General features: G+C 36.4%; 3 protein-coding genes across 5 annotated transcripts; 2 read left to right on the top strand and 1 right to left on the bottom strand.

Annotated features, from left to right (window-relative positions):
• The first annotated feature begins 1,892 nt into the window (after positions 1–1,892).
• Positions 1,893–10,667, top strand: LOC113724179 (cellulose synthase A catalytic subunit 3 [UDP-forming]-like). 2 transcript variants are annotated; one of them, XM_072075594.1, is made up of 15 exons: positions 1,893–2,444; positions 2,863–3,010; positions 3,251–3,446; positions 3,877–4,097; positions 4,183–4,300; positions 4,394–4,592; positions 4,953–5,219; positions 5,340–5,685; positions 5,773–5,910; positions 6,301–6,426; positions 6,510–6,722; positions 6,879–7,143; positions 8,055–8,257; positions 8,956–9,306; positions 9,708–10,667. In XM_072075594.1, the coding sequence occupies exons 2-15, from the start codon at positions 2,987–2,989 to the stop codon at positions 10,290–10,292; spliced, it is 3,252 nt and encodes a 1,083-aa protein (XP_071931695.1). In that variant the 5' UTR covers positions 1,893–2,444; positions 2,863–2,986; the 3' UTR covers positions 10,293–10,667. The 2 variants fall into 2 exon arrangements, with proteins under 2 accessions (XP_071931695.1, XP_071931694.1); XM_072075593.1 differs by having other exon boundaries at positions 1,909–2,444; positions 4,183–4,592.
• A 442-nt stretch (positions 10,668–11,109) lies between these two features.
• LOC140035283 (chaperonin-like RbcX protein 2, chloroplastic) lies at positions 11,110–14,143 on the top strand. 2 transcript variants are annotated; one of them, XM_072075596.1, is made up of 6 exons: positions 11,110–11,268; positions 11,380–11,711; positions 12,602–12,693; positions 13,186–13,243; positions 13,483–13,548; positions 13,777–14,143. In XM_072075596.1, the coding sequence occupies exons 2-6, from the start codon at positions 11,394–11,396 to the stop codon at positions 13,897–13,899; spliced, it is 657 nt and encodes a 218-aa protein (XP_071931697.1). In that variant the 5' UTR covers positions 11,110–11,268; positions 11,380–11,393; the 3' UTR covers positions 13,900–14,143. The 2 variants fall into 2 exon arrangements, with proteins under 2 accessions (XP_071931697.1, XP_071931698.1); XM_072075597.1 differs by having other exon boundaries at positions 11,111–11,268; positions 11,393–11,711.
• Positions 14,144–14,941: 798 nt separating this feature from the next.
• On the bottom strand, positions 14,942–19,146 carry LOC140035282 (disease resistance protein RGA2-like). The gene has a single exon (XM_072075595.1). It carries the CDS (start codon positions 18,141–18,143, stop codon positions 15,327–15,329), a length of 2,817 nt encoding a protein of 938 aa, XP_071931696.1. The 5' UTR covers positions 18,144–19,146; the 3' UTR covers positions 14,942–15,326.
• Positions 19,147–22,168: the final 3,022 nt, after the last annotated feature.

Genomic DNA, 22,168 nt, shown 5'->3' with positions numbered 1-22,168 from the left:
TAAGGGTGGCACTGGTAGTTTGAGGGAATTGTTGCTTTCAAGGGTTTCACATTTACTCTTTACGAAATATGTGTAGAATTTAGAAAACTTAAAACTCAAAATTCAGAAATGGAATAGGGTTAGGACCGGCTACAACTAGATGTTGCAAAGGAGTTGTTCCAACTTAAAAAACAACTTTTGATAGAGTTTTGGAAGGGTGAGATCAAAGAGATTTCTCAGTTGCACCCTGTCTTTGAGTAGCACATTGCCATTGGGAAAGCAACTAGTATTAGAAGATTATGAAGCTACATTTTGATTGTCTGAAGTTGACCAAAATAGTTCACAAGATTTCTATGAATGTTGCATTTATCCAGTTTTCAGTTTCAAAACTCAATCCTTGAGGACAAGGATTCTTTTAAGGGGGGAGTATTGTCATGGCCCCAAATGTATTAGATAATCCAAATTCTTAGTTGTTAATATTGTAGTTTAGTGGAGGGCTTTGGATTGAGTAGTAAAGATAAGCATGTATATATATTTGTAAATGGTGAAAAGCCATTAGGCAATATCAGAATTTTCAAGTCAATTTCTCTCTCATATTCCTAGTTCATCTGTCTCTCCTATTTCTTCCTCGATTCCTCCTTTTCCTTCTTCTTCTTCTTCAACTAGTCTTCATTGTATCTTATTCTTGAAGCTCGGTTTTGACAGTCCCCTCCTCCTTTTAGTATAGAGTAGTATAGGTCTATCGTGTTAGGTAAAAAAAATATATAATAATAATAAAATTGAGGAGTTTGACAAATAGTTTAGTATACTTATACATGATACCAGACTAACTGCCATAGTGGCTTTGAATAATTCTTTTCTTTGTGTCTAATAATTTTGTGTGTGTGTGTGTGTGTTTTTTTTTTTTTTTGTTATAAGCAAAATATTGACGATGGACAAACCAGAAAGCATAGAACCCAATTAAACAATTAACTATCCATTCTTTTTAGTTAGCTACAACATTTAGGAGAGAAAAATTACTTGATGAAAGCCCCACTTGATTCTATACTATTGGCGATTCTTTATGCATTATCAAATATCAACCACAAAATAAAAAACAAACAAGTTACATATAAAAAAGGCCGGACAATGAGGGATAAAGAGAAAGAAAAATTGGTAAAATTTTTTGTTTGAATCAAAAAAATATCAAAGTTCAAGTTTTTAAACATTTTTAAAATTTTTAAAATATAGTTAGACCAAAAAGCACCAAACTTAAAAAGCATCTAATATGGATCAACTCTTGTTGTTTAAAATAAAAATAAAAAAAGAAGCCAAAACAAATTCACTTAAATTTACCCCAATAAAAAAGTTTGAATAAAATGAACTAGAAAATAGAGATAATGAAAAGGATTTAGAAAATTTCTCGGTCAGTATTCACTTATTTTTCTCAGTGTGGTTATATTTTAATAAATTTTTTCGTAAAAATTATCAAGAACCATTTACACTTTGCATATAAAACACACCTAGAAAATTTTCTCAAATTTTCAAAAAATCACCAAACTCCTAATAGATAATATCTAAAGGCTTCATATTATGAGTTTTCAAAATAAAATTCCTTGTTTGGACTGCAATTTTCCATCTAAAAATTTTTACGTTCTCAATGGACACATTTTTTAATTATTTTTTTATCTCACATTCATCAATTTATTATATTTTACTGTATATATATTTTTTATATAAAATTTTCAAAAAATAGTAATCCAAACTGGCTATTTTTTCTTCTGCAATTGGCATTTGGTAAAATAAATAGATACAGAAAAAAATTCAAAAACAAGAAATTCAAAAAGGAAGCCTTAGCCATTAGCAAACGGTAAAAAAAAAAAAAAATCAAAAACAAGAAATTAAAAGGAAAGTCTTAGCCATTAGCAGCCAGCAATACGCTGTCGGTGGAGTTCCCGAGTGAGTCTGTCAGTCTCTATCACTCTCGTCTCATCATCTCTCACTCCCAACAACTCCACTAAGTCGTCCTCTTTCTTACTTCTTAGCAGCAGCTCATTTACAGCTCCCCTTTCGCTTTCGTCTCTTCTAAGCCAAAATCAATTCTTTATCAATTATTAGTCCTCATTTTTATCTAATTATTTAATTTGCTGGTGTTGTTTTATAGTTATACCCCACCTTTCCTTTTATATTGCTGGAAAATAGCTGCCCACAGACGCAGACATCTCTCTTGAGTTCAGAGAGAGAAAGGAGAGAGAGAGAGAGACAGAGAGAGAGAGAGTTGATGGGCTGTCGGTTTTGAGGTCTGAACTGAACTGGGTCGATTTCAATTCCGTTAATTCTTGCAGCATTGGAACTCTTTCTGTTATCTCTCAGCTCTGAATTGTGCTGATCGGGTTTGAGATTGAAGGGGTTTTCTGGGCTAGTGATATGCTGTAGTGGATAATTTTGTCGGCGGAGATTGCAAGCCGTAAAGCCTAGATCTTGAGGTTCGTGTCCTCATTTTCTTTGTTTTTTAAGTGATTTGGGATCTGAATTGTGAATGGTTTAATGGGTAAAGATGCATGTGGGTATGGGCATTGTTTTGCTAGCTTCATTTAAGTGGGTTATTAGAGAAAATTATGTCAGTCAATGCCAAAAATATTTTCTGTTTTTGGTAATGGGATCAGTTGAGGTTGACTGTTCGTTTACTTCATTTAAATGTTGAATGGAAGCTAAAGTTTTGTTACAGAAAAATCAGGGATTGAAAATTAGGTTATTTTTATCATTTCAGAAAAAACTTCGTAGATATTGCAGATTTAGTGGAGCGTAATTTTTCTTAAGTTAACTTTTCAGGTCGGTTTTTTGATTTTATATCTGATCTATAATTTGAGGGACTTTGTTTAGTTAAAAGATCTGCTTTTGCAGAGATTATTTTGCTTTAGGGAAGAATTTGAAGGTTCTTGGCATGTGGATTCCGCTCACATTGCGTGAGGATCTGGATTTTTGAGTGCAAATCCAGTGGCTGACATTTGAAGCTATTAAGTCGACCATGGAATCAGAAGGAGAAACTAAGGTTAGTGGTTATTCAACTTAGGAAAAATTGAAACCTTTTTCTTCTGCTGCTCTTAAAAAAATGAAATTGTTTTGTAGGTGCTGCATTTTTTAACATTTTCTTGAATTGGATATGTGTATGTCGTCAAGATCACTTTTTTTTTTTTAATATAATGTGTATGAAAGTTAATTATCAGCTTAGTGAATTGGTAAATTTAATGACCGTATTTGAATGCTGGAAAATGTGATGATCTTATTACAGGGGAAGGTCTTGAAGAATTTATGTGGGCAGGCTTGCCAGATCTGTGGTGATACTGTTGGCAAAACTGTGGATGGGGAGCCATTTGTTGCTTGTGATGTCTGTGCATTCCCTGTATGCAGGCCATGTTATGAATATGAGAGGAAGGATGGAAATCAATCTTGCCCTCAGTGCAAAACCAGATACAAGAGACATAAAGGTATACTTGGCACAAGATTTTTGTGGTTCATGTATGATTGCTGAAAGCTTGATAATGTGACTGAAGGTGTACCTTTACTAGAGAGATGGATGCTTTGAAGTGCATTCACAGGAGAACTAGATTTCATACAGAAATGAGGGAATTCCAAAAGTATTTTAGCAATTGATAAACAACAGATCTTTTTCCATAATTGGCGTTGTTTTTGGCATAATAACACAGTTGAAAAATTGATATTGCACCTTATGTTATAGAATATCAAGCAAGTTGTCATATGTGGGTTTTCTATTGATTTTTGGCATAATACAATTGATTTTGCTAATTTTGTCCATTCCTATTTTGGCTGTGTTCATATGTGGATTGTCTATCAAGATCAAGATATTGACTTTGTCATCATCTGATGTCTGAAATTGCTAAATTTCTCAAACTGCAGGAAGCCCTGCAATTGATGGTGATGGAGAGGAGGATGGTTCTGCTGATGATAATGTAAGTGATGTTCGTTACTCTGCAGAAACTCAAAATGAGAAGCAAAAGGTTGCCGAGCGCATGTTGAGCTGGCATATGACTTACGGACGTGGCGAAGACGTTGGGTTACCAAAATATGATAAAGAAGTATCCAACAATAACATTCCTTTGCTAACAAACGGAACAGATGTATGTTTTTGGATTCTTATTTTGCACTTGGTGCCTGAATTTTTTAGCACGAGCAGACTAATCTTTAGTAACACTTGATTTTTAGGTTTCTGGGGAGTTGTCTCAAGCATCTCCTGGACGCCTGTCTATGGCATCGCCAGGCCATCCTGGTGGTGTTAAACGCATCCATCAACTTCCTTATGGGTCTGATGTGAATCAATCACGTAAGCTCTCTTTGTTTGTTGTGTATCATCTTAGTTTATGCCATGGCCTTTTCTTGTTATTGGAATCTCAAGAATGTATTTTGTTATGTGCAGCTAATATACGGGTTGTGGATCCTGTAAGAGAGTTTGGTTCTCCAGGGTTGGGAAATGTTGCCTGGAAAGAGAGAGTGGATGGATGGAAAATGAAGCAGGAGAAGCACGTTGTTCCGATGACTACTAGCCATCCTCCTTCTGAAAGAGGAGTGGGAGATATTGATGCGAGCACAGATGTGTTGGTGGATGATTCTCTACTGTGAGTTTCTGACCGAAGTAGTTTATCCTACTAGTCCTGCGTCTGTGCAAGTACATAATTAGCATGTCTTTGCTAAACAAAAACAGGATGATCCTTAAGCGTGTTCTTTGGTATCCAAATTGTTATCAATTGTGGGGATGTGTACGGCCTTTTCCTTTATCCTAGTTTATCAATGTGTCTGATAGCGAAAATTAAAGACTGTTTAATTGCATATGATGCTTTTCCATGATCTAAGATATGTTGCACTCTGATTTCATTTTGCCTCTTGCTTTTCCTTCTGAGCAAATTCTGGTCCTTTGATGTTTTGTTATGAAAACAGTTAGCAATTGATTTTTTTCTTGTTACTTCTTGTGATAACAGGAATGATGAAGCTCGTCAGCCTCTTTCGAGAAAGGTTTCTATTCCATCATCCAGGATTAATCCTTACAGGATGGTTATTGTCCTCCGGCTAGCTATTCTTTGCATTTTCTTGCACTACCGAATAACAAATCCTGTGTCCAATGCATATCCTCTTTGGCTGATGTCTGTGATATGTGAGATTTGGTTTGCTATGTCTTGGATTTTGGATCAGTTCCCAAAGTGGCTTCCTGTTAATCGAGAAACATACCTTGACAGGCTTGCACTTAGGTCAGACCATCTCTATTTGTTTGCATCATTTATTCTTTTATAGAATCTTCCAGGTTCAATATTTTCGATCTTGGCCTGTCTCTCAGTTGTTAAAGTGGCAAATTCTGTTATGTGCAACAGATATGATCGTGAAGGGGAGCCATCTCAATTAGCTGCTGTTGATATTTTTGTCAGTACTGTTGATCCTCTGAAGGAGCCTCCTCTTGTTACAGCCAATACTGTCCTGTCCATTCTTGCAGTTGACTATCCAGTTGACAAGGTGTCATGCTATGTCTCCGATGATGGTGCAGCTATGTTGACATTTGAAGCTCTATCAGAAACATCAGAATTTGCAAGAAAATGGGTTCCTTTCTGCAAAAAGTACAGCATTGAACCAAGGGCTCCAGAGTGGTATTTTACCCAGAAGATCGATTATTTGAAAGATAAAGTTCACCCTTCATTTGCGAAAGATCGTAGGGCCATGAAGGTAGGAGCTACACTTGGTAAAATTAAGTTTTTCTTGCTCTTTTGGCGCTTGCTTACTTCAACATTATATTGTCTGCTTGTTCTGTAGAGAGAGTATGAGGAGTTCAAAATACGTGTCAACGCCCTTGTTGCTAAAGCCCAAAAAGTTCCTGAAGAAGGATGGATCATGCAAGATGGTACACCTTGGCCTGGAAATAACACTAGGGATCATCCAGGCATGATTCAGGTATCCTTTTTCTTCCTTTTAATATTTTGTCAGCTCAGTCCATGTAACATGTTAATTAAAAGCTAGTAAGTCAATTTTTCTCTATTTGGCTTTTCTAGTTTGTGGTCTTTTTGTCCTCTATGTTGAGCTTGTTGAGATTTTTTTTTTTTGGTTTTTTTGGTTTTCTGTTTGTGGGGTGAGTGTTTTGGCTTTTGGGGGGGGGGGGAGGAGGAGGAGACAAGTTTAGCCTTTTGGTCAGGCTTCATGGGTTAAGATGGGGGATGGCTTTATGGAATTGGAGCTGTCGATTGCTTGATTTTTATTTATTATGCACCAGGAAGTTGAGTTGTCATTAAGGTTGTCATTGTGTGTTAACTTGCTTCAGTTTCTGTTTTCCTTCATTATTAACAGGTTTTCTTGGGTCAAAGTGGAGGTCTTGACAGTGAGGGTAATGAACTGCCTAGATTAGTCTATGTTTCTCGTGAGAAGCGTCCAGGCTTCCAACATCACAAGAAAGCTGGTGCTATGAATGCTCTTGTAAGCAAATGAGTGATTGTCTGATTCTGCTTATGTCCTTGTCTTGGCACTGCTATTGAGTTATGATCCGCATTTTCCTGTAGGTTCGTGTTTCTGCTGTTCTTACAAATGGACCTTTCTTGTTGAATCTTGATTGTGATCACTATGTAAACAACAGCAAGGCTTTGCGAGAAGCAATGTGCTTTCTGATGGATCCCAACCTTGGAAAATATGTTTGTTATGTTCAATTTCCACAGAGATTTGATGGTATTGATAGGAGTGATCGTTATGCAAATCGAAACACTGTGTTCTTTGATGTGAGTTTTTCATTACTTGTTAACTTTATCTTTTTCTTTTCTCTATGACATCCATTTTTCATATAAAGTTTTATGTTCAATTTCCACAGATTTGATGGTATTGTGAGTGTTTTTTTTCCCATCCACTGAAAATAATTCTTTTTCTATGTTCATTAGATAAACTTGAGAGGTTTGGATGGCATTCAAGGACCAGTTTATGTGGGTACTGGATGCGTCTTTAACAGAACAGCTCTGTATGGTTATGAGCCTCCTCACAAACCTAAGCACAAAAAACCAGGTCTATTTTCTTCTTGCTTCGGTAGATCAAAAAAGAACAGTTCTAAGTCAAGTAAGAAGGGATCAGACAAAAAGAAGTCTAGTAAGCATGTTGATCCTACTGTGCCCATCTTCAGCTTGGAGGATATAGAGGAAGGAGTTGAAGGTACAATGCTGGTTCCTGGATGTGTTATGCTTGTGCTATATGAAAAGATGACTGCTTTATAACATCTGATTTGGTTTCTTACCTTGAATGTATATTTATATAGATGCAGAGACGGAAACTCACGCACATATGCACACACTCCATCTGTTCCCCTCTGCCCCTCTCTGTCTCTCCATACTTATCTAACCCACTGGTGCTGGAGGCTAGTTTCATGCATGAGCATTCTTGATAGAGATTGGAAAGAACTTATATTTTACTATGTTAAATGAAGCTTATCAAGGAAATGTACAAGACCTGATTTGTGGAATAGTTTTCATGATTAAGTCGTGGGGGATGGTGCAGATATGCTTTTCGATATCGTTGTCTTTTTTAAGTGGAGAAACAATACATGCAATGAGCTTAATATATTTGACAAGCTTGTATGGCATTTATGAAGTTACACCTACAGTCAACTTCCTATTTTCCTGCTACCTGTTGTTGTCGTTGTTTTTCTTCTTTTCTTTTCCTTTTCTTTTTCCTCTCTTCTCCAAGGATCGAGAAATTGTAAGATGCCTGTTTAAAGCTGATTACTTTGCTGGTAAGAGCTGGTTTGTGGGCTTGTATGTTCGGATCTCGTGTGTGTATGTTGGAACTAGTTTCGATAGATGTAAGACTGATTTCAGTTTGAATCTTGTTTATTACTATATCACTGTTCGTGTATCTTGGCACAAATCCTTCTCAGATGTCCACTTCACCTTAGCAGTTTTAATACCACTAAATATCTCTTTGCTGACGCATGAAATTTTGGTTCTCTTGAAAGAATTTCATACTCTCTTAAAAGATCTACTTGACGTTATCTAGAGTGCCATCTTTCTTTGAACTTGTTTTTAATATTAAGTTCTTACTCTATGATTCTTTTTCAATGGTAATAGGTGCTGGATTTGATGATGAGAAGTCATTGTTGATGTCACAAATGAGCCTTGAGAAAAGATTTGGTCAGTCTGCTGTTTTTGTTGCTTCAACGCTTATGGAGAATGGTGGTGTCCCTCAGTCTGCTACGCCAGAGACACTTCTCAAAGAGGCAATTCATGTGATTAGTTGTGGATACGAGGATAAAGCAGAATGGGGAAGTGAGGTATTATGAATTTGCTAATTAATGTTGAAACTGTTTGAATTGGTTGTTTTATAAATGTTTCTTTGAATCTGGACAAACATAAGTAGAATAGTTTCACTGAATTAGAATTGTTAATTGCGTTTGCTCATCTATCAACTTAGGTATGTGGTTTCAGTGAGTCTGAAAACAAATTTTAGTTACCTCGTACCGTAGGAAAGTGTTGAGAAGAATAAAAGTTATTTGGAGGAACTCTAAATCGTTCCTGAATATTGAAGGATTCTAGTTCTCATATAGATGTTTACTGGGAATGCAGTTTATATGAGATTTGTTCGTAAACCACACGATAAGCCCAAATCTGTAGTTTATATATGAAATAAATCAGTAAGCCCAAATCTGCTCAATAGATAAATCTAACCAAACCTCAACCTAGGTTATGTGAAATAAAGCCTTTGTTTTTTCTGAATTAAACATACTCTACAGACTATGACAAAGAAACTTTGATCACTTCCACATGGCATTAATCTTTTTTGAATGCACCAATCTGTTTCCATGAGCTTTAGTTACTGATTTTTTATTGTAATATTGAACATGAGAAATTTTGACACCTTTGCCTTCACATGCCCTTCCTGATTATCATGACATCTTTGGTGCAACTTTTGATCAACTTTATGTTCTGCACATGAGATTAATCATTCTTTTTACTCATGCCGTCTCTGCAGATTGGGTGGATTTATGGTTCCGTCACAGAAGATATTCTCACAGGATTCAAGATGCATGCCCGTGGTTGGCGTTCAGTTTACTGCATGCCTCAGAGGCCTGCATTCAAGGGGTCAGCTCCAATCAATCTTTCTGATCGTCTGAACCAGGTGCTTCGATGGGCTTTAGGATCCGTGGAAATTCTTTTCAGCCGGCATTGCCCCATATGGTATGGGTATGGTGGAAGGCTGAAGTGGCTAGAGAGATTTGCATATGTCAATACTACCATTTACCCAGTCACTGCCATTCCTCTCCTTATCTATTGTACTTTGCCTGCTGTCTGTCTACTTACTGGGAAGTTTATTATTCCACAGGTTTGTGCTGTCTACCTTTTTTTGTTGTATTTTTTTTGGCTCTCAATTACTACATAATGTCAGTAGTTATTCTGTTCAGTAATTACTTTTGTACTGTGCTACTAATGGAAAATTCCATAGTCGATTGCATTCAAGTCACTACGTGGTTGCATTTAGCTGGTTGTTATTCTGAAAGTGTTCCATTTATGGATCTTTGCTTTCGATTTCTTCCTCACCGCCTCTCTGTGTGTTATAAAGGAAAAGATATTCCATGTCACCGTTTACCATGCTAGTGTTCAGCATCGCTATTAGCACTTGATTTAAATTGAGAACAGCATTTGATATTGGCATCTTAGGCATCTGAAAAGGAAAGTTCATGAACATTATTTCGTCTAACTTACTGAATCTCATTTTTGTTGCAGATTAGTAACGTTGCCAGCATATGGTTTATATCCCTCTTTCTTTCAATCTTTGCCACTGGTATCCTTGAGATGCGTTGGAGTGGTGTTGGCATTGATGAATGGTGGAGGAATGAACAGTTTTGGGTCATTGGTGGTGTCTCTGCTCATCTTTTTGCTGTCGTCCAAGGGTTGCTCAAGGTGCTTGCTGGAATTGATACCAACTTCACTGTCACATCCAAGGCATCAGATGAGGACGGCGATTTTGCAGAACTCTACATGTTCAAATGGACAACCCTTCTGATACCACCCACAACTCTCCTCATTGTAAACTTGGTTGGTGTTGTTGCAGGCATTTCCTATGCAATCAACAGTGGTTACCAGTCTTGGGGTCCCCTCTTTGGAAAGCTATTCTTTGCCTTCTGGGTGATCGTTCATCTCTATCCTTTCCTCAAAGGTTTGATGGGTCGCCAAAACCGGACACCTACCATTGTGGTCGTGTGGTCAATCCTTCTTGCTTCCATCTTCTCTTTGTTGTGGGTGCGGATCGATCCCTTCACCACCAGAGTTACTGGCCCGGATGTTGAGCAGTGTGGAATTAACTGTTAATAAATCGAGATCTCGATCAACAAACTTCATTCCAGACAAACCCTTTAGTGAATAAGGGGTGGTGGTCTCAGCCATCTGATGCTCGTTGGTTTTTATTGGCCAGGCTTGGCCGTGTACCTGTTTTGTCTGTGAAGTCGTACATTTTGTGCAGAGATTAGTAGTAATATACACTGTTCCAAAGATGTGCTATGAACAGAACGAGTAAATTTTTTTTGGTTAAGCTTTCTTGAAAAGGAGAGATTGCCCAGACCTGTTTACTGTATTTGTTTTTCTAAGCCCACTTCATTTACCCAAATGATAGTAAGCACCCTTGTAATTTAGTGCATGCGCTAGGCAGTTCATTTATTCAGTAATGTAAAATCATTCATTTGTTTAGCAGCTTTTGCTTTATTTTGCTATGTAAAATTGCAATTCTAAAATGTTGTGAGCGGCTTATTTTGTATTTCAGAGTAACCTAAACTTAGCAGCTCAAATAAATAATACAAAACCTAAATTTAGCGAGACATCAACTCACGTAACTAGTACTATATAGTTAACCAGGGCGCGGGCATTGTGCTTCAGGGGGTGAGGTTAAACTCTTGTCAACTGGATTACTGTCAGGTGAACTTCACTTCAGGAATCTTAACAGAATCTCACCCTTGTTTTGCAATAAGCAGTTCTATGCCCATTGAGGAATCTTGGACGTATCAGCATCCATAAAAAGGGTGGTTCCAGTTGGCACACGTGCTCGATTTCAGGATAAGTTTGGCAAAGAAACTACACACACCTGAACACGTTTACTGAAGAGTTTTTATTGAAAAACTGGGACCTCAGAAAATATTAAGAAAGTCGGGATATTTTTTATGTTGGAAATCCGCTCCCCAAGCAGAAGATTTTTTTTTTTCTTTTTCATTTTTGGTGGGGTTATGTGTTAAACAAGGAACAAAAGATTCACCTGTTCCATATTCCACTTTCAGCTCTCCCACTACTTTTTCTGGTATGCTATTATCTCTTTCTAGTGTCATGTATCGGGACACTAGAGAGTTTTCTGTTATATCGTGGTCTTGAATTTGCTCGAGTAGACAAAATTCTTCTAATAGTTCTGCAGTCTTGGGTCACAGGATGGCTGGAGCTGCTGCTGTCAGATCTTTCACCGATGCTCGTGGTTGTGCCTGTCTATGCTTGGACTCCATGGTATCAGGTAGCTTGAGTGTCAAGACTAACGTGGATTTGGTCTTGTCCAAGAACTTGTCAGGGAGAAGGAATATGAAGAAACTGAAGTCTGTGGATTTGGGCAGCTCTTTCTTGGATACCAGGTCCACGAAAAGGCTTTCTTGTGGTACACGAGGTTCTTCAAAAAAGAAAAAGAAGCTTCGTCATCTAAGCATTGTTGATGAGTTTGGAGGACAATACGAGGAAGGTTTTGATGATGTGAAAGATGTAAGGCCCATTTTTTGGTCGCTGTTATAAGTTATAATACTTGTTTTTGCTGTTGAAGATTGCAATGGTGCTGATACATTGATTCATTAGTATCTTCATGATTGTTTTCCAGTGGTGTAGTTTTTCTTGTTGCCTTTTGCCCATCTTTCTAGGGGAACAACCGAAAGAGAGGAAAGGGGGGGGGGGGTTGGTTAGATTTTAATCCTAAAATAACAAGAGGCTGAAGGCCTTTTTTGTGAGTTGACAGTTGATACTTCTTTGAAGCTCAATCTTCATCGATGATATGTTTCCAAATGAAGGCGAAACTATTGAAAACAGAATGTGCTTCCATTTGGTTAAGACTTCCTTCTGGGATGCATTGACTTCTGGTAATAATGGAACATGTAAAGAAGTTGAAGGGAACATTGGTATTTAATTGGTATGCTTGCATCACAGAGCAATCCACTGATTAAAAGAAGCAATTGTTTGATAATCTGTAAAGGTTCAATCCCTTGTGTTTGTTTATTGGATCTTAAACTTCTTTTTGAGTTTGAAACAGAGTTCATTGGTATTGGGTAATTTAAACGAGTACGTTTGTCAGAATTCAGATATTTTTTCTTCCTTGTAGCAATCATGCAGTACCATTTTGATACAGTTAATTGCTTGGATAAATTCAAAAGACCAGATATCTGGACTTTAGTTTGTTTGACATCCCATGGTGATGGTTTTCATCTAAAAGTTGCAGAAGTAGACATATAACCAGTGGACGTAATATGCAAAGGAATGCAGTTCTTGATGTTTTGGTGTTTCAAAAGTCAGTCATGTCTATCTCTATTAGTATGTTCTTTGCCCCTCTTCTCGGGGAATGGCAATCCTCCTCACCTTCACAGAAAAGCTTTTGTGTTTTGCAGGAAATAATCAACTACTTGACATATAAAGCTGTGAGGACTGTTCTTAACCAACTCTATGAGATGAACCCACCAAAATACACTTGGTTTCACAAGTACGTCAACCATAATCTTCATATTCTGCATCTGAGGACACTACAATAGATGGTAGAAGAAGAAAGAGATCGATGTGAATGTTGACAGTTTGAGGAAAATCAGATTCTGATTGTTTCAAGACCTCTGATTCAGAAGTCTGCATACTTTTTTTTGAGTTTTTGAAGCAATCAAATGAAAAATTTTTGTTTGAAATATGCACTTTGACCTACTCTCTGCATAAGTAATATCAATAGCTCTTTATGGACAATTTTGCTGTTTAAAAATGGGAAATCGTAGCTCTGGTGGAATGAAGTTAACACAAATCTTTTTCTTCAGTATATATATCATAAAACCATGAGCTGGCCATATCATTTGATGCATTCTCCATTCTTAACCTTCAAAGCAGTTGTCCCTTTTAGCTCTCTTATAAGAAGATTAGCTTTTATTTAAGTGGGTCTTGCATTCACTTGTTTATTGTAGCATGTATTTCAAGTCATTTTCTATCTGTGCAGCTTTGTTGCAGACAATGTGCCTAACACGGGGAAGGGTTTCCTTCAAAAGCTTGCAAAGGTAAAATTGAGAAGAGCTCAAGTTCTGAATCTTGTTTACATCTCTTCTTTTCTTTTCTTTTATTTTCTTTTATTTTCCCTTTGACCTGAAATCTGAATCCAGGAATTTCTTGAGCCACTGAAAATGGAGAAGTGAAAGCAAGTCTTTACTTTCACAATCGGCGGCAAACTAAAACTGAAAAAAGTTGTTAAAAGTTGCAGAAACTAGCTGATTTGAATCTTCTCTATTACTAACTACAGGAAAGGCAGGATCTTGCTGAAAGAGTGATGATAACACGGCTTCACCTGTATGGGAAATGGATTAAGGTATCCCTTTTTTGGCTGGTATTTCATTATTAGTAATTCCTTTACTAGTTGATACGTGAACAACGTGTTTTGTAAAGAATCTGTTGCAATGCTGGCTATAATGCATGTGGAAAATGGAATGCAAGCTATCAAATTCTCTAGGTAAAATAACTCAGATTTTGTCGGAAGACAACTCAACCGGGGATCATGAAGTTAACTGATGTTATATTGTGCCTGATATTGATATAGGCATGTAATCATGGTGAAATATACAACAAAATTTCGGATCAGAACTTGGAACTGATGCGTGAGCGACTAATGGAAACCATCATATGGCCGTCAGATGAAACAAATACTGAGAAAAGAGACTGAAGGGAGATGTTTCTTCCAGCATTTCAATCCTTTTGCTTCAGCAATCTGCAAATGCTGCTAATCATTCATATAGATGGCTCTAGCCCTGTATATTCTATTTTTAATACATGCATTTAGTACTTTGTCCCCAATGTACCTTTGGAAGAATGATGATCTGTAACGTCGTCTTTAGTTGGAGTGAAACAGTATAATGCTGCTTCACAGAACGTTTAAAATTTCAAATTCGTTATGGCCGTTGCATTCATTCATCCGGAAAATGCTAAACCAGAAAAGCAAAATGCAGTCATAGAAGGTTGTAAGAACAAAGAAATAAGTAACAAGTACTGATTAATTATTCCATGACTGAAGATGTCTTTTTTTTTTTTCCTAAATAATGAGCCAGGCATTTCTGTTCCACGCATTCTGCAAGTCCAGAAAATTCTTTTTGTTTTCAATGACTTTGTTCTATCCTTGTGCATTATGAATCTGGCGGGCAGACTGCAATTCCAGGTTTGCCTTATCAATTCTGACAGAGTTCCCCTTGATAACATGATACATATCCTACATCCCATTGGCCGTACTAATCAGGAATGTGTCACATGACATCTTAAAATACCTATTCTGCAGACTTAGCAGAAAAATGCCATAAGCCATCCTAGATTAGTTGTTGATTGGGATTAATAGCTCTTCCTTCCTTGGAAGCGTGAAGTAAAAGTTGAGCATTTTCTTGTTATCAAGCAACAGCATACCAGAGAATTGTAAAATGATAAGCACCTGTAAATTCAGGAATGAGCTACTGAGTACATTTGGTTGCCTCAAGTACTTCTAACCATACTTGAAAAATTTTTCGACAGCGTAATTAGCTAGCTGGCTTCTATTGAGATGACAATAATTAGCCTTGAATAAATTATCGAACAGCTTGCGGATGATACCAACAGCATTCAGGACTTACAACTGGTTTGTCTTGCAGATGACAAAAACAATAGCCTTGAAAAAAAGTGAACTGCTTGTGGATGATACCGACAGTTTTCAGGACCTACAAGGACGTTTTGCTTACAGAAGATATCACAAGGCCTAAAGTATATATCAGCATATAAAACAAATATAAGATGGTACAGAAGTAATACAACAGGTGCCAGTTCTAATTAATTTCACAGGCATGGCTGTTCATCTATAAACCTATGGTGGACAGTCAAAGCACCTGGAACTGAAATGGACATATAGAATATGCGACAATCATTGCCAACTACAGAACTGTTTCTCAGTTGTAGTTTTGCAGAAGTAGCTTTCAAGTGATTGTACTGTCTGCAAAACTTATGCAACACATTGCTTCTAGCAAAAATAATTAAAATTAGAATGACGACATAACTACAAATATTTATTAAAGAGAAACTAGAATTTCAGCCTTCTCCACTTGAAAGGATTTTGGATCCTCACGAATTACATTTCTATTCAGGAAGACTGGATAAGGATATTGCTTGTACAGAAATTAGTGACCTCTGAAGTTCCTCTGTAATATTGTGGATCACAAGTTCTTCCAAAGATGGAGGGCAGGGCAGTGACATCAACCTTGGGCAGTCTATGATTGTCAACTTGGTGAGGGATGGAAAGCCTTGCATTTCATGCATTGAATTACGCTGCTGGATCTTTTGTGGTTCAATTGTCATCTCCCTCATTTGATTGACTATTGAGTTTCTTGGCCAATCACTCAACAGAGGCAAGTCATACAGTACAAGCTCTTTTAAGGAGGGAAAGTAAGAGGAAGAGGTTGAGTTATGGCAGATGAAATTGAGCTTATTTAAGGAATAAAGTTTGAGAACTCTCAGAAAAGGAAGTTCACCGAATGGTGGGAGTTCTTGGCAGTAAGAGCACCTCTCAATGGAAATATTTACAAGATTTGGAAGCACTGAAGTTATTCTAGCACTCATCCAAGTTGGAAATTTAACATCTCCATATCCAGATATATGCAATTCTCTGAGATTTTTGTGAGGACGAAGACATTCCATCACTACTGCATCATCATACATGTCATCATTAGTTTCTCTGCTCCAATTCAATCTCAAAGAACAGAGGTACTTTTTGTCCTTCATATTTGAAGCTTCACATTCTCTAGTATTCCCCACACGCTCAAGGTTCATAATCGCTAACTCTCCTTTAAGATGGTTTAGTTCATGCAATTCATTCAGCCCTCCAGATTTGGACATGGAAGATTTGCCTATGACAAATCTTGGTAGTGTTCGGAGAGATGTCAATTTCCCAAACCCCAGTGGCATGTGAGTCAGCTTGCTGCATGTACTAATCTCAAGGTGTCTCAGACTAACTATTCTGGTTATCTGGTTTGGTAGTTCTACAAGTTTATAACATCTATCCAGTTTCAAGGTCTGTAGGTTCTGGAGCTTGCTTATAGAATTAGGAAGAGTAGTCAGCGCATTCTTCGAGAGATCAAGGTACCTCAAGTGTTTTAAATTTCCTACGCCTCTTGGCAACTTTTGAATCCTTTGGTTGTGTAGATCCAACACGCGCAAGCGCCTCAAGCATTGATCAAAGGCCACATTGGCAATGCTGCATCCCGTATGGTAATGAAGAGGCAACAGAAGTGTCCTTACCTTTTGAACTCTGAGCAAGGATGGGGGAAGAGTCCACGATGCAGGCAAATAACTTCTAAAAGATACATGGTGAACTCTTTCAGAGATATTGCTTCCATCAGAATCTGCAATGCAGCATTCAGGTTTTGCAACTGAGCATGCAAGATCATGCATGAGGTCATGCATTTTGCAGCTTGTGATGTTGTTGTTGTCATCTCTTTTGACGTCCTGAAAGAAAGATCTCAACTGTAACTCTTCAGAATACTGTAGGCCGATATCCTCCAACTGATCTCCCATTCCTAATTGGTGAATGTAGCCTTGTGCCATCCATAGTTGGATCAGATTCTTGATTTCAAGCACATAGCCTTTTGGGAACAATGAACAGTAAGTAAAGCATTGCTTCAAATTACTAGGCAAGTGGTCATAGCTTAACTTCAATATGTTCATAACATCATGTAATTCCCAAATTTCATTTTCCTGAATGGATAACCACTCATTCTCTTCTCTTTTGCATCTCAGCATGCTTCCTAAAGTTCTTATGGCAAGTGGTACCCCATGGCACTTTTTGACAATATTTTTTCCAATCTGCACAAGGCTAGGATGCTTGTCCTCTGGCCCTTTTCTGAATGCCAGTTGCTTAAACAAATTCCAGCTTGCATCGTCTGGTAAGGCCTGTAACATATACGTATATTCTGCATCCAAAGCAAATGCAACCTTCTGACTACGAGTGGTTACAGCAATCTTACTTCCCCATCTACCACCTTGCAGCAACTCACTCAATTGAATCCATATGTCACGATTTTCACTCCAAACATCATCTACTACCAGCAGATACCTCTTTCCACTAAGTTTCTCTCGAACAAGAATCTGCAACTGTTCCATCTCTAGCTTTTCTGTCACTCGATTTTTTTCTGCCTCCATTTCAAAATTGTCAAACTCTATCCCGCATGCCAAGATTTTTTCCATGATTGACTTTAGATTAAACTGATTATAAACAGAGATCCACATTCTTAGGCCAAAATTTCTCACTATCCTTTCATCATTATAGACTAACTTTGCCAGAGTAGTCTTGCCAAGACCCCCAATACCAACAATTGCAATAGCAGAAACAGGCTGTTGATCACTTGAGCACATCAATAACTTCACTATTTCCTCCTTATCTTCTTCTCTTCCAGTAACACTCGAGGCTAACACATAAGAATGTGTTTGCTCTCTCTCCTTGTTTTCAACTCTAACATTAACTGACCTCACCCTAAAGTTAAACTTGGCCATCTCAAATGCAATCTCATCCAATCTCTCTCTGATCTTTCTTATCTTTTTTGCCATATTATACCGAAAAGCAAGTTGGTTTGAGGAAGAGAAGAACTGAGTTACCTGATTTTTCACTCTTCCAAGCAAGTCAGCTTCAGTTATGGTAGCTTTGGTTGAGAATTCATCCAAGATATCATCAGCATCATACACAACTTCCTTGAGATTCTTGATCCAGTTTTGCACCAAAAGGCTCTTTTCTTGCTGCTCATCTGCATCCGTGAGTACAGCTTCAATGGCTGTTAATGTGTTGGAAAGCTTTCTTACTTCATCCTTAACTCCAGAGATCAAAGCTACATGTTGGAAAGCTGATGAGCCCAACTTCAGCAGCATGCTTTCTGCAATGCCAAATGGGATTGCTTCTGCCATCATCACCTGTTGATGAGTCAACCTATCCAAATTTTTTATTTTTTTTTGCAGGATCCCAAAGCTTAGTTACTAATCAAAAGAGGAGAAGGTTAATGGGAAACTGAGAATATTTTTTGTTTTCCTAAGCCTTGAGGTCAATGAGTCCTATAGATCGAGGAAATTAAGAGGAAACTTCAAGATGCTGACTAGCCATCACCTTCAAGTTTCTTGCTTCACACAAATAAGAGAAAAAAATCAATTTAAATTGAGGATGTTGCTGCGCCATGTTTATTGGTAAAAAAAAAAAAAAAAAAAATTTGTCAAATTGCTCCCTAACATTTTCACAAAAAATTTTTTTAGTTCCTAATATTTAAAATTAACCAGAATAGTACCTAACATATAAATTATGAACTAATTTGATTATAATGCTCGTATTTACTCTTTTTTCCGACTAAAAATAGTACACCGGTATAATTTCAAGGACAAAATTAGAAACATTCGTTAATCCCAAATTTCCCAAGCTCGGATCTGACTGAAATTTCGGGATAAATCCATAATTTCCCAAGCCCGCATTTGACTGCTTCGCCATTTCATCCCTCGTTGCACTTTGCTTTTCAGTCACCTCCTTAGTCATGTTTCTAGCCATTCTCACGTTTAGGTACCAAGAAAAAGATTTTGGCACCAGCTTGCCCAGTAAGCTTTTGCTGGGTTCAACTTCGCTGTTTGTATCCATAGCTTCCATGCTCATCTCATTATGCTCCGGCCACTTTTTTGTGCTCAAAGATAAACTCAAGTTCGCGGCCTTCCCCGTTTATGCAATGACTTGCTTGCCCGTCACCTTGTTTGCTATAGCCCAGTTTCCTTTGTACTTTGACCTTATTTGGGCTATCATTCAGAAAGTTTCCCAGCGTAGCTGCAAAGCCGATTTATGACACAGATTGATGTATTTTCAACTGTATCTTCAACCCAAGCATGTTTATGTAGTACATTTTTTTTTGACAAAAATTTTCTAAAAATACTGGTCCAAATTGAAAACTTATCAAAATTTCAGTTTCCTAGGCCTTTTGGCCTTGGCTGTATTTGCAGATTTATCCCGAAATTTCAGTCAGATCGAGCTTGGGAAATTTGGGATTAACGAATGTTTCTGGATTTGTCCTTGAAATTATGCTGGTGTGCTATTTTTAGCCGAAAAAAGAGTAAATACAAGCATTAGGACCAAACTGACTCATAATTTATATGTTAGGAATTATTCTGACTGATTTTAAATGTTAGGGACTAAAAAAATTTTTTATGAAAATGTTAGGGACCAATTTGGCAAATTTTTCAAAAGAAAAAGAGGTGTGGAAAGGTAGGGGAAAAGAAGGAGCAAGCGATTGTACCCACAAATAATAGAAAATGTGTCTTGGATGGGCACGTGTAAAGATATTTTGTGACCTAGAACTTGAAGAGCCTTTGGGTGTTGAAGTTGAGTGGAAGGGCCATATGAAGAGTTGGGGGGATTTGAAAGCGTAAATGGAAAAGGTGGAGTGCCTAAAATAACCAACTGCCAAAGGCAGAGGGTTGCGAGTGAAACTAAGGGCATTGAAAAGGCGCCAAGGTTGACGGAGTAGCTAAACAATGTACGCATATAAAATGAAGGTTCGCGAAATCGGACAGGAATTACCGTGAAAAGGGTATTCGTTATGGAGTTGGCGGCCGAAATAGATACTTCAAAAATATATATTTATATATATCCTAGCATGCATGTCTATATATATATTTTTGTGAATGGGATAACTTTGTACAAGTTCGGATGAGTGATATTTTCGAAATATCATTGGACTCCACTGAGTATAATTCCATTTCTCGAGACAGTAGTTTAATATGCCAATATCAATGGTGAAAAATTATCTAATAATACCCTCATATTTAAATTTTAAATTTTTTTAATTTACATCTAAATTTCCTACTTTTTTAGAATGTGTATACATACATACATTTTAAAAATATACATTTATACAAATATAGAGATATATGGATATGTATGTCTTTATATAAATATATTGTGAATGGGATAACTTTGTAGAATCTCGGATGACGTTATCTGAAATATCATTGGACTCCCCTGAGTATAATTTCATTTTTCGTGATAGTAGTTTAATATGTCAATATCAAAAGTGAAGAATTCTCAAATATTACCCTCATATTTAAATTTTAAATCTTTCTTTCTTTCTCTAAATTTCTTACTTTTTTTTACAATGTGTATACATACATACATTTTCAAAATATATAATTATATATATACATATTATGTCTATATATATGGTAAATTCATATAAACAATTAGACTTGCAAATGTCAACGCAAACTGCTGTGCACTTGAACCTGGAATAATGGATAACTATGCAATAATATATTTCTAAATTATAATAAATAGAATTTTGTTTTTCTTGTAGTTTTTGTGATTGTGATCAAATGAGGTATGACTATGCAAGTGTATTTGTTTTCAAATATCATTTTTACTTTTCAAATTTACAGTTTTATCCGTGATTGTATAGCATTATGATGTAGTAGTGATACAAAGAAATACCATGTAAATGATGATAGTTTTTTTCAAATGAATAAAGTGGTTTACGAATATTCCTATCTAGCGAGCAAAAGGGTAGTTAGGATATTTAAAAATCTTGCTACACAAACAACAAAAGTAAAGTAGGCGAGTGATATTTTTAAAACTTTAGGGGTGTCAGGCGAAATGAAGAGAAACCTCAGGGGAGGTTTACGATATTGACTTACTGAATACACTTCTTTGTGCCAATTATACTCTTCATACTAATTATATTTTTAAACTAAATTACTAATTACGCATATTTTAAAACTTCAAATTCAATTGCTATTAGCGAAATTATATTGATGTGTTTTTATATGAGTAGTATTTTTTATTTTGGATACTACTTTAATTAGAATTTAGTTTAAAGACATTCACTAGAGTTTGGACGCATTCAGAGAGCACCGATCGAAGTATCTTCACGCGTAAATTGGAATAAATATGGAACTTAATTTTTTTAAAAATAAATTACTACTCTATATCCAAAATTTACTTTTTGGAGAGTAAGTTTAGTTCATACTATTTTTCATAGTATTTTAAAATATATAAGTACAAAAAATTTTTAAATTATACCTATAATCATGTATTATATGAGTATATTATGAATACTTACTAACTAAGGTACTAAGCTTTAATCATTGATAAAGCATCTTATCGATATTTCAAATAAACTTCCTAATACTAGTTTGAGATATGTTTTAAAGTAAAATAGTACATGTGTCCTATAAATCAGTAAATCTTGATTATTAATCAAATTTACCATATTATCAGTAATAATTACTATTTATGTATAAAAACTTACTATTACTTGAATTAAACTTGCTATTACTTGAAGTAAAATAGTACATGCATTTGCTTGCCTTTTGCTTTGGCTAATTATAAAATTAGACATAATTGTAGAAACCTCCTATAGGTTTCTGACGTATTCATACGGCCTTCCCTAACGTTTGCAAAACTATACAAAACTCCAAAAGCTCTAAGGTTTATATTACAAATTTAAGTCCAACGAAGTTTACTAATATTAAACAAAATTACTTTACATGGGGGGAGTGAAGTGAAAAATGGGAGTATAATAATATCCCTTAATTGTTTATTCCATAAATATCCCTTATACATGTATGTGAGTTGAATTTGTTTAATAATAGAAATAATTTTGGTGTAATGGGCCATTTTTGTGTGCAGATGGAGCATATTTTGCCTGAATAAAGCTATTTCTAAGATTTTGCCTGAATACCTAAATTATGTGTGCAGTTGGCGGATTTACCTTTAATATAATAATAATAGTAATAGAATTACTATTATTATTTGTTAGCAAAGCACAACATTATTTCCCTTCCCGTCTACATTCTCTGTTCATGCAGCACTTCCCCTCGACATTTCTCTACTTTTCATTGCTCTCTTATGCACCATGCTAATCCAAATGGATATGCGATTTTATTAGTTTCAAATGGGTAGCTAAATAAAA

This window comes from Coffea arabica, chromosome 2c (assembly GCF_036785885.1).
Source record: "Coffea arabica cultivar ET-39 chromosome 2c, Coffea Arabica ET-39 HiFi, whole genome shotgun sequence".
Classification (NCBI taxonomy): domain Eukaryota; kingdom Viridiplantae; phylum Streptophyta; class Magnoliopsida; order Gentianales; family Rubiaceae; genus Coffea; species Coffea arabica.
This window is presented reverse-complemented; position numbering and strand designations above follow the sequence as displayed.

Excerpts from the sequence above, each read along its gene's own strand:
- LOC113724179 (XM_072075593.1), top strand. The coding sequence starts at position 2,987 with ATGGAATCAGAAGGAGAAACTAAG. Across the intron at positions 4,593-4,952 it reads TTGGTGGATGATTCTCTACT|GAATGATGAAGCTCGTCAGC; the intron begins GTGAGTTTCTGA and ends TTGTGATAACAG. Across the intron at positions 8,258-8,955 it reads AAGCAGAATGGGGAAGTGAG|ATTGGGTGGATTTATGGTTC; the intron begins GTATTATGAATT and ends CCGTCTCTGCAG.
- LOC140035283 (XM_072075596.1), top strand. The coding sequence starts at position 11,394 with ATGGCTGGAGCTGCTGCTGTCAGATCTTTCACCGATGCTCGTGGTTGT. Across the intron at positions 11,712-12,601 it reads GTTTTGATGATGTGAAAGAT|GAAATAATCAACTACTTGAC; the intron begins GTAAGGCCCATT and ends TGTGTTTTGCAG. Across the intron at positions 13,549-13,776 it reads TGTATGGGAAATGGATTAAG|GCATGTAATCATGGTGAAAT; the intron begins GTATCCCTTTTT and ends ATATTGATATAG.
- LOC140035282 (XM_072075595.1), bottom strand. The coding sequence starts at position 18,143 with ATGATGGCAGAAGCAATCCCATTTGGCATTGCAGAAAGCATGCTGCTG.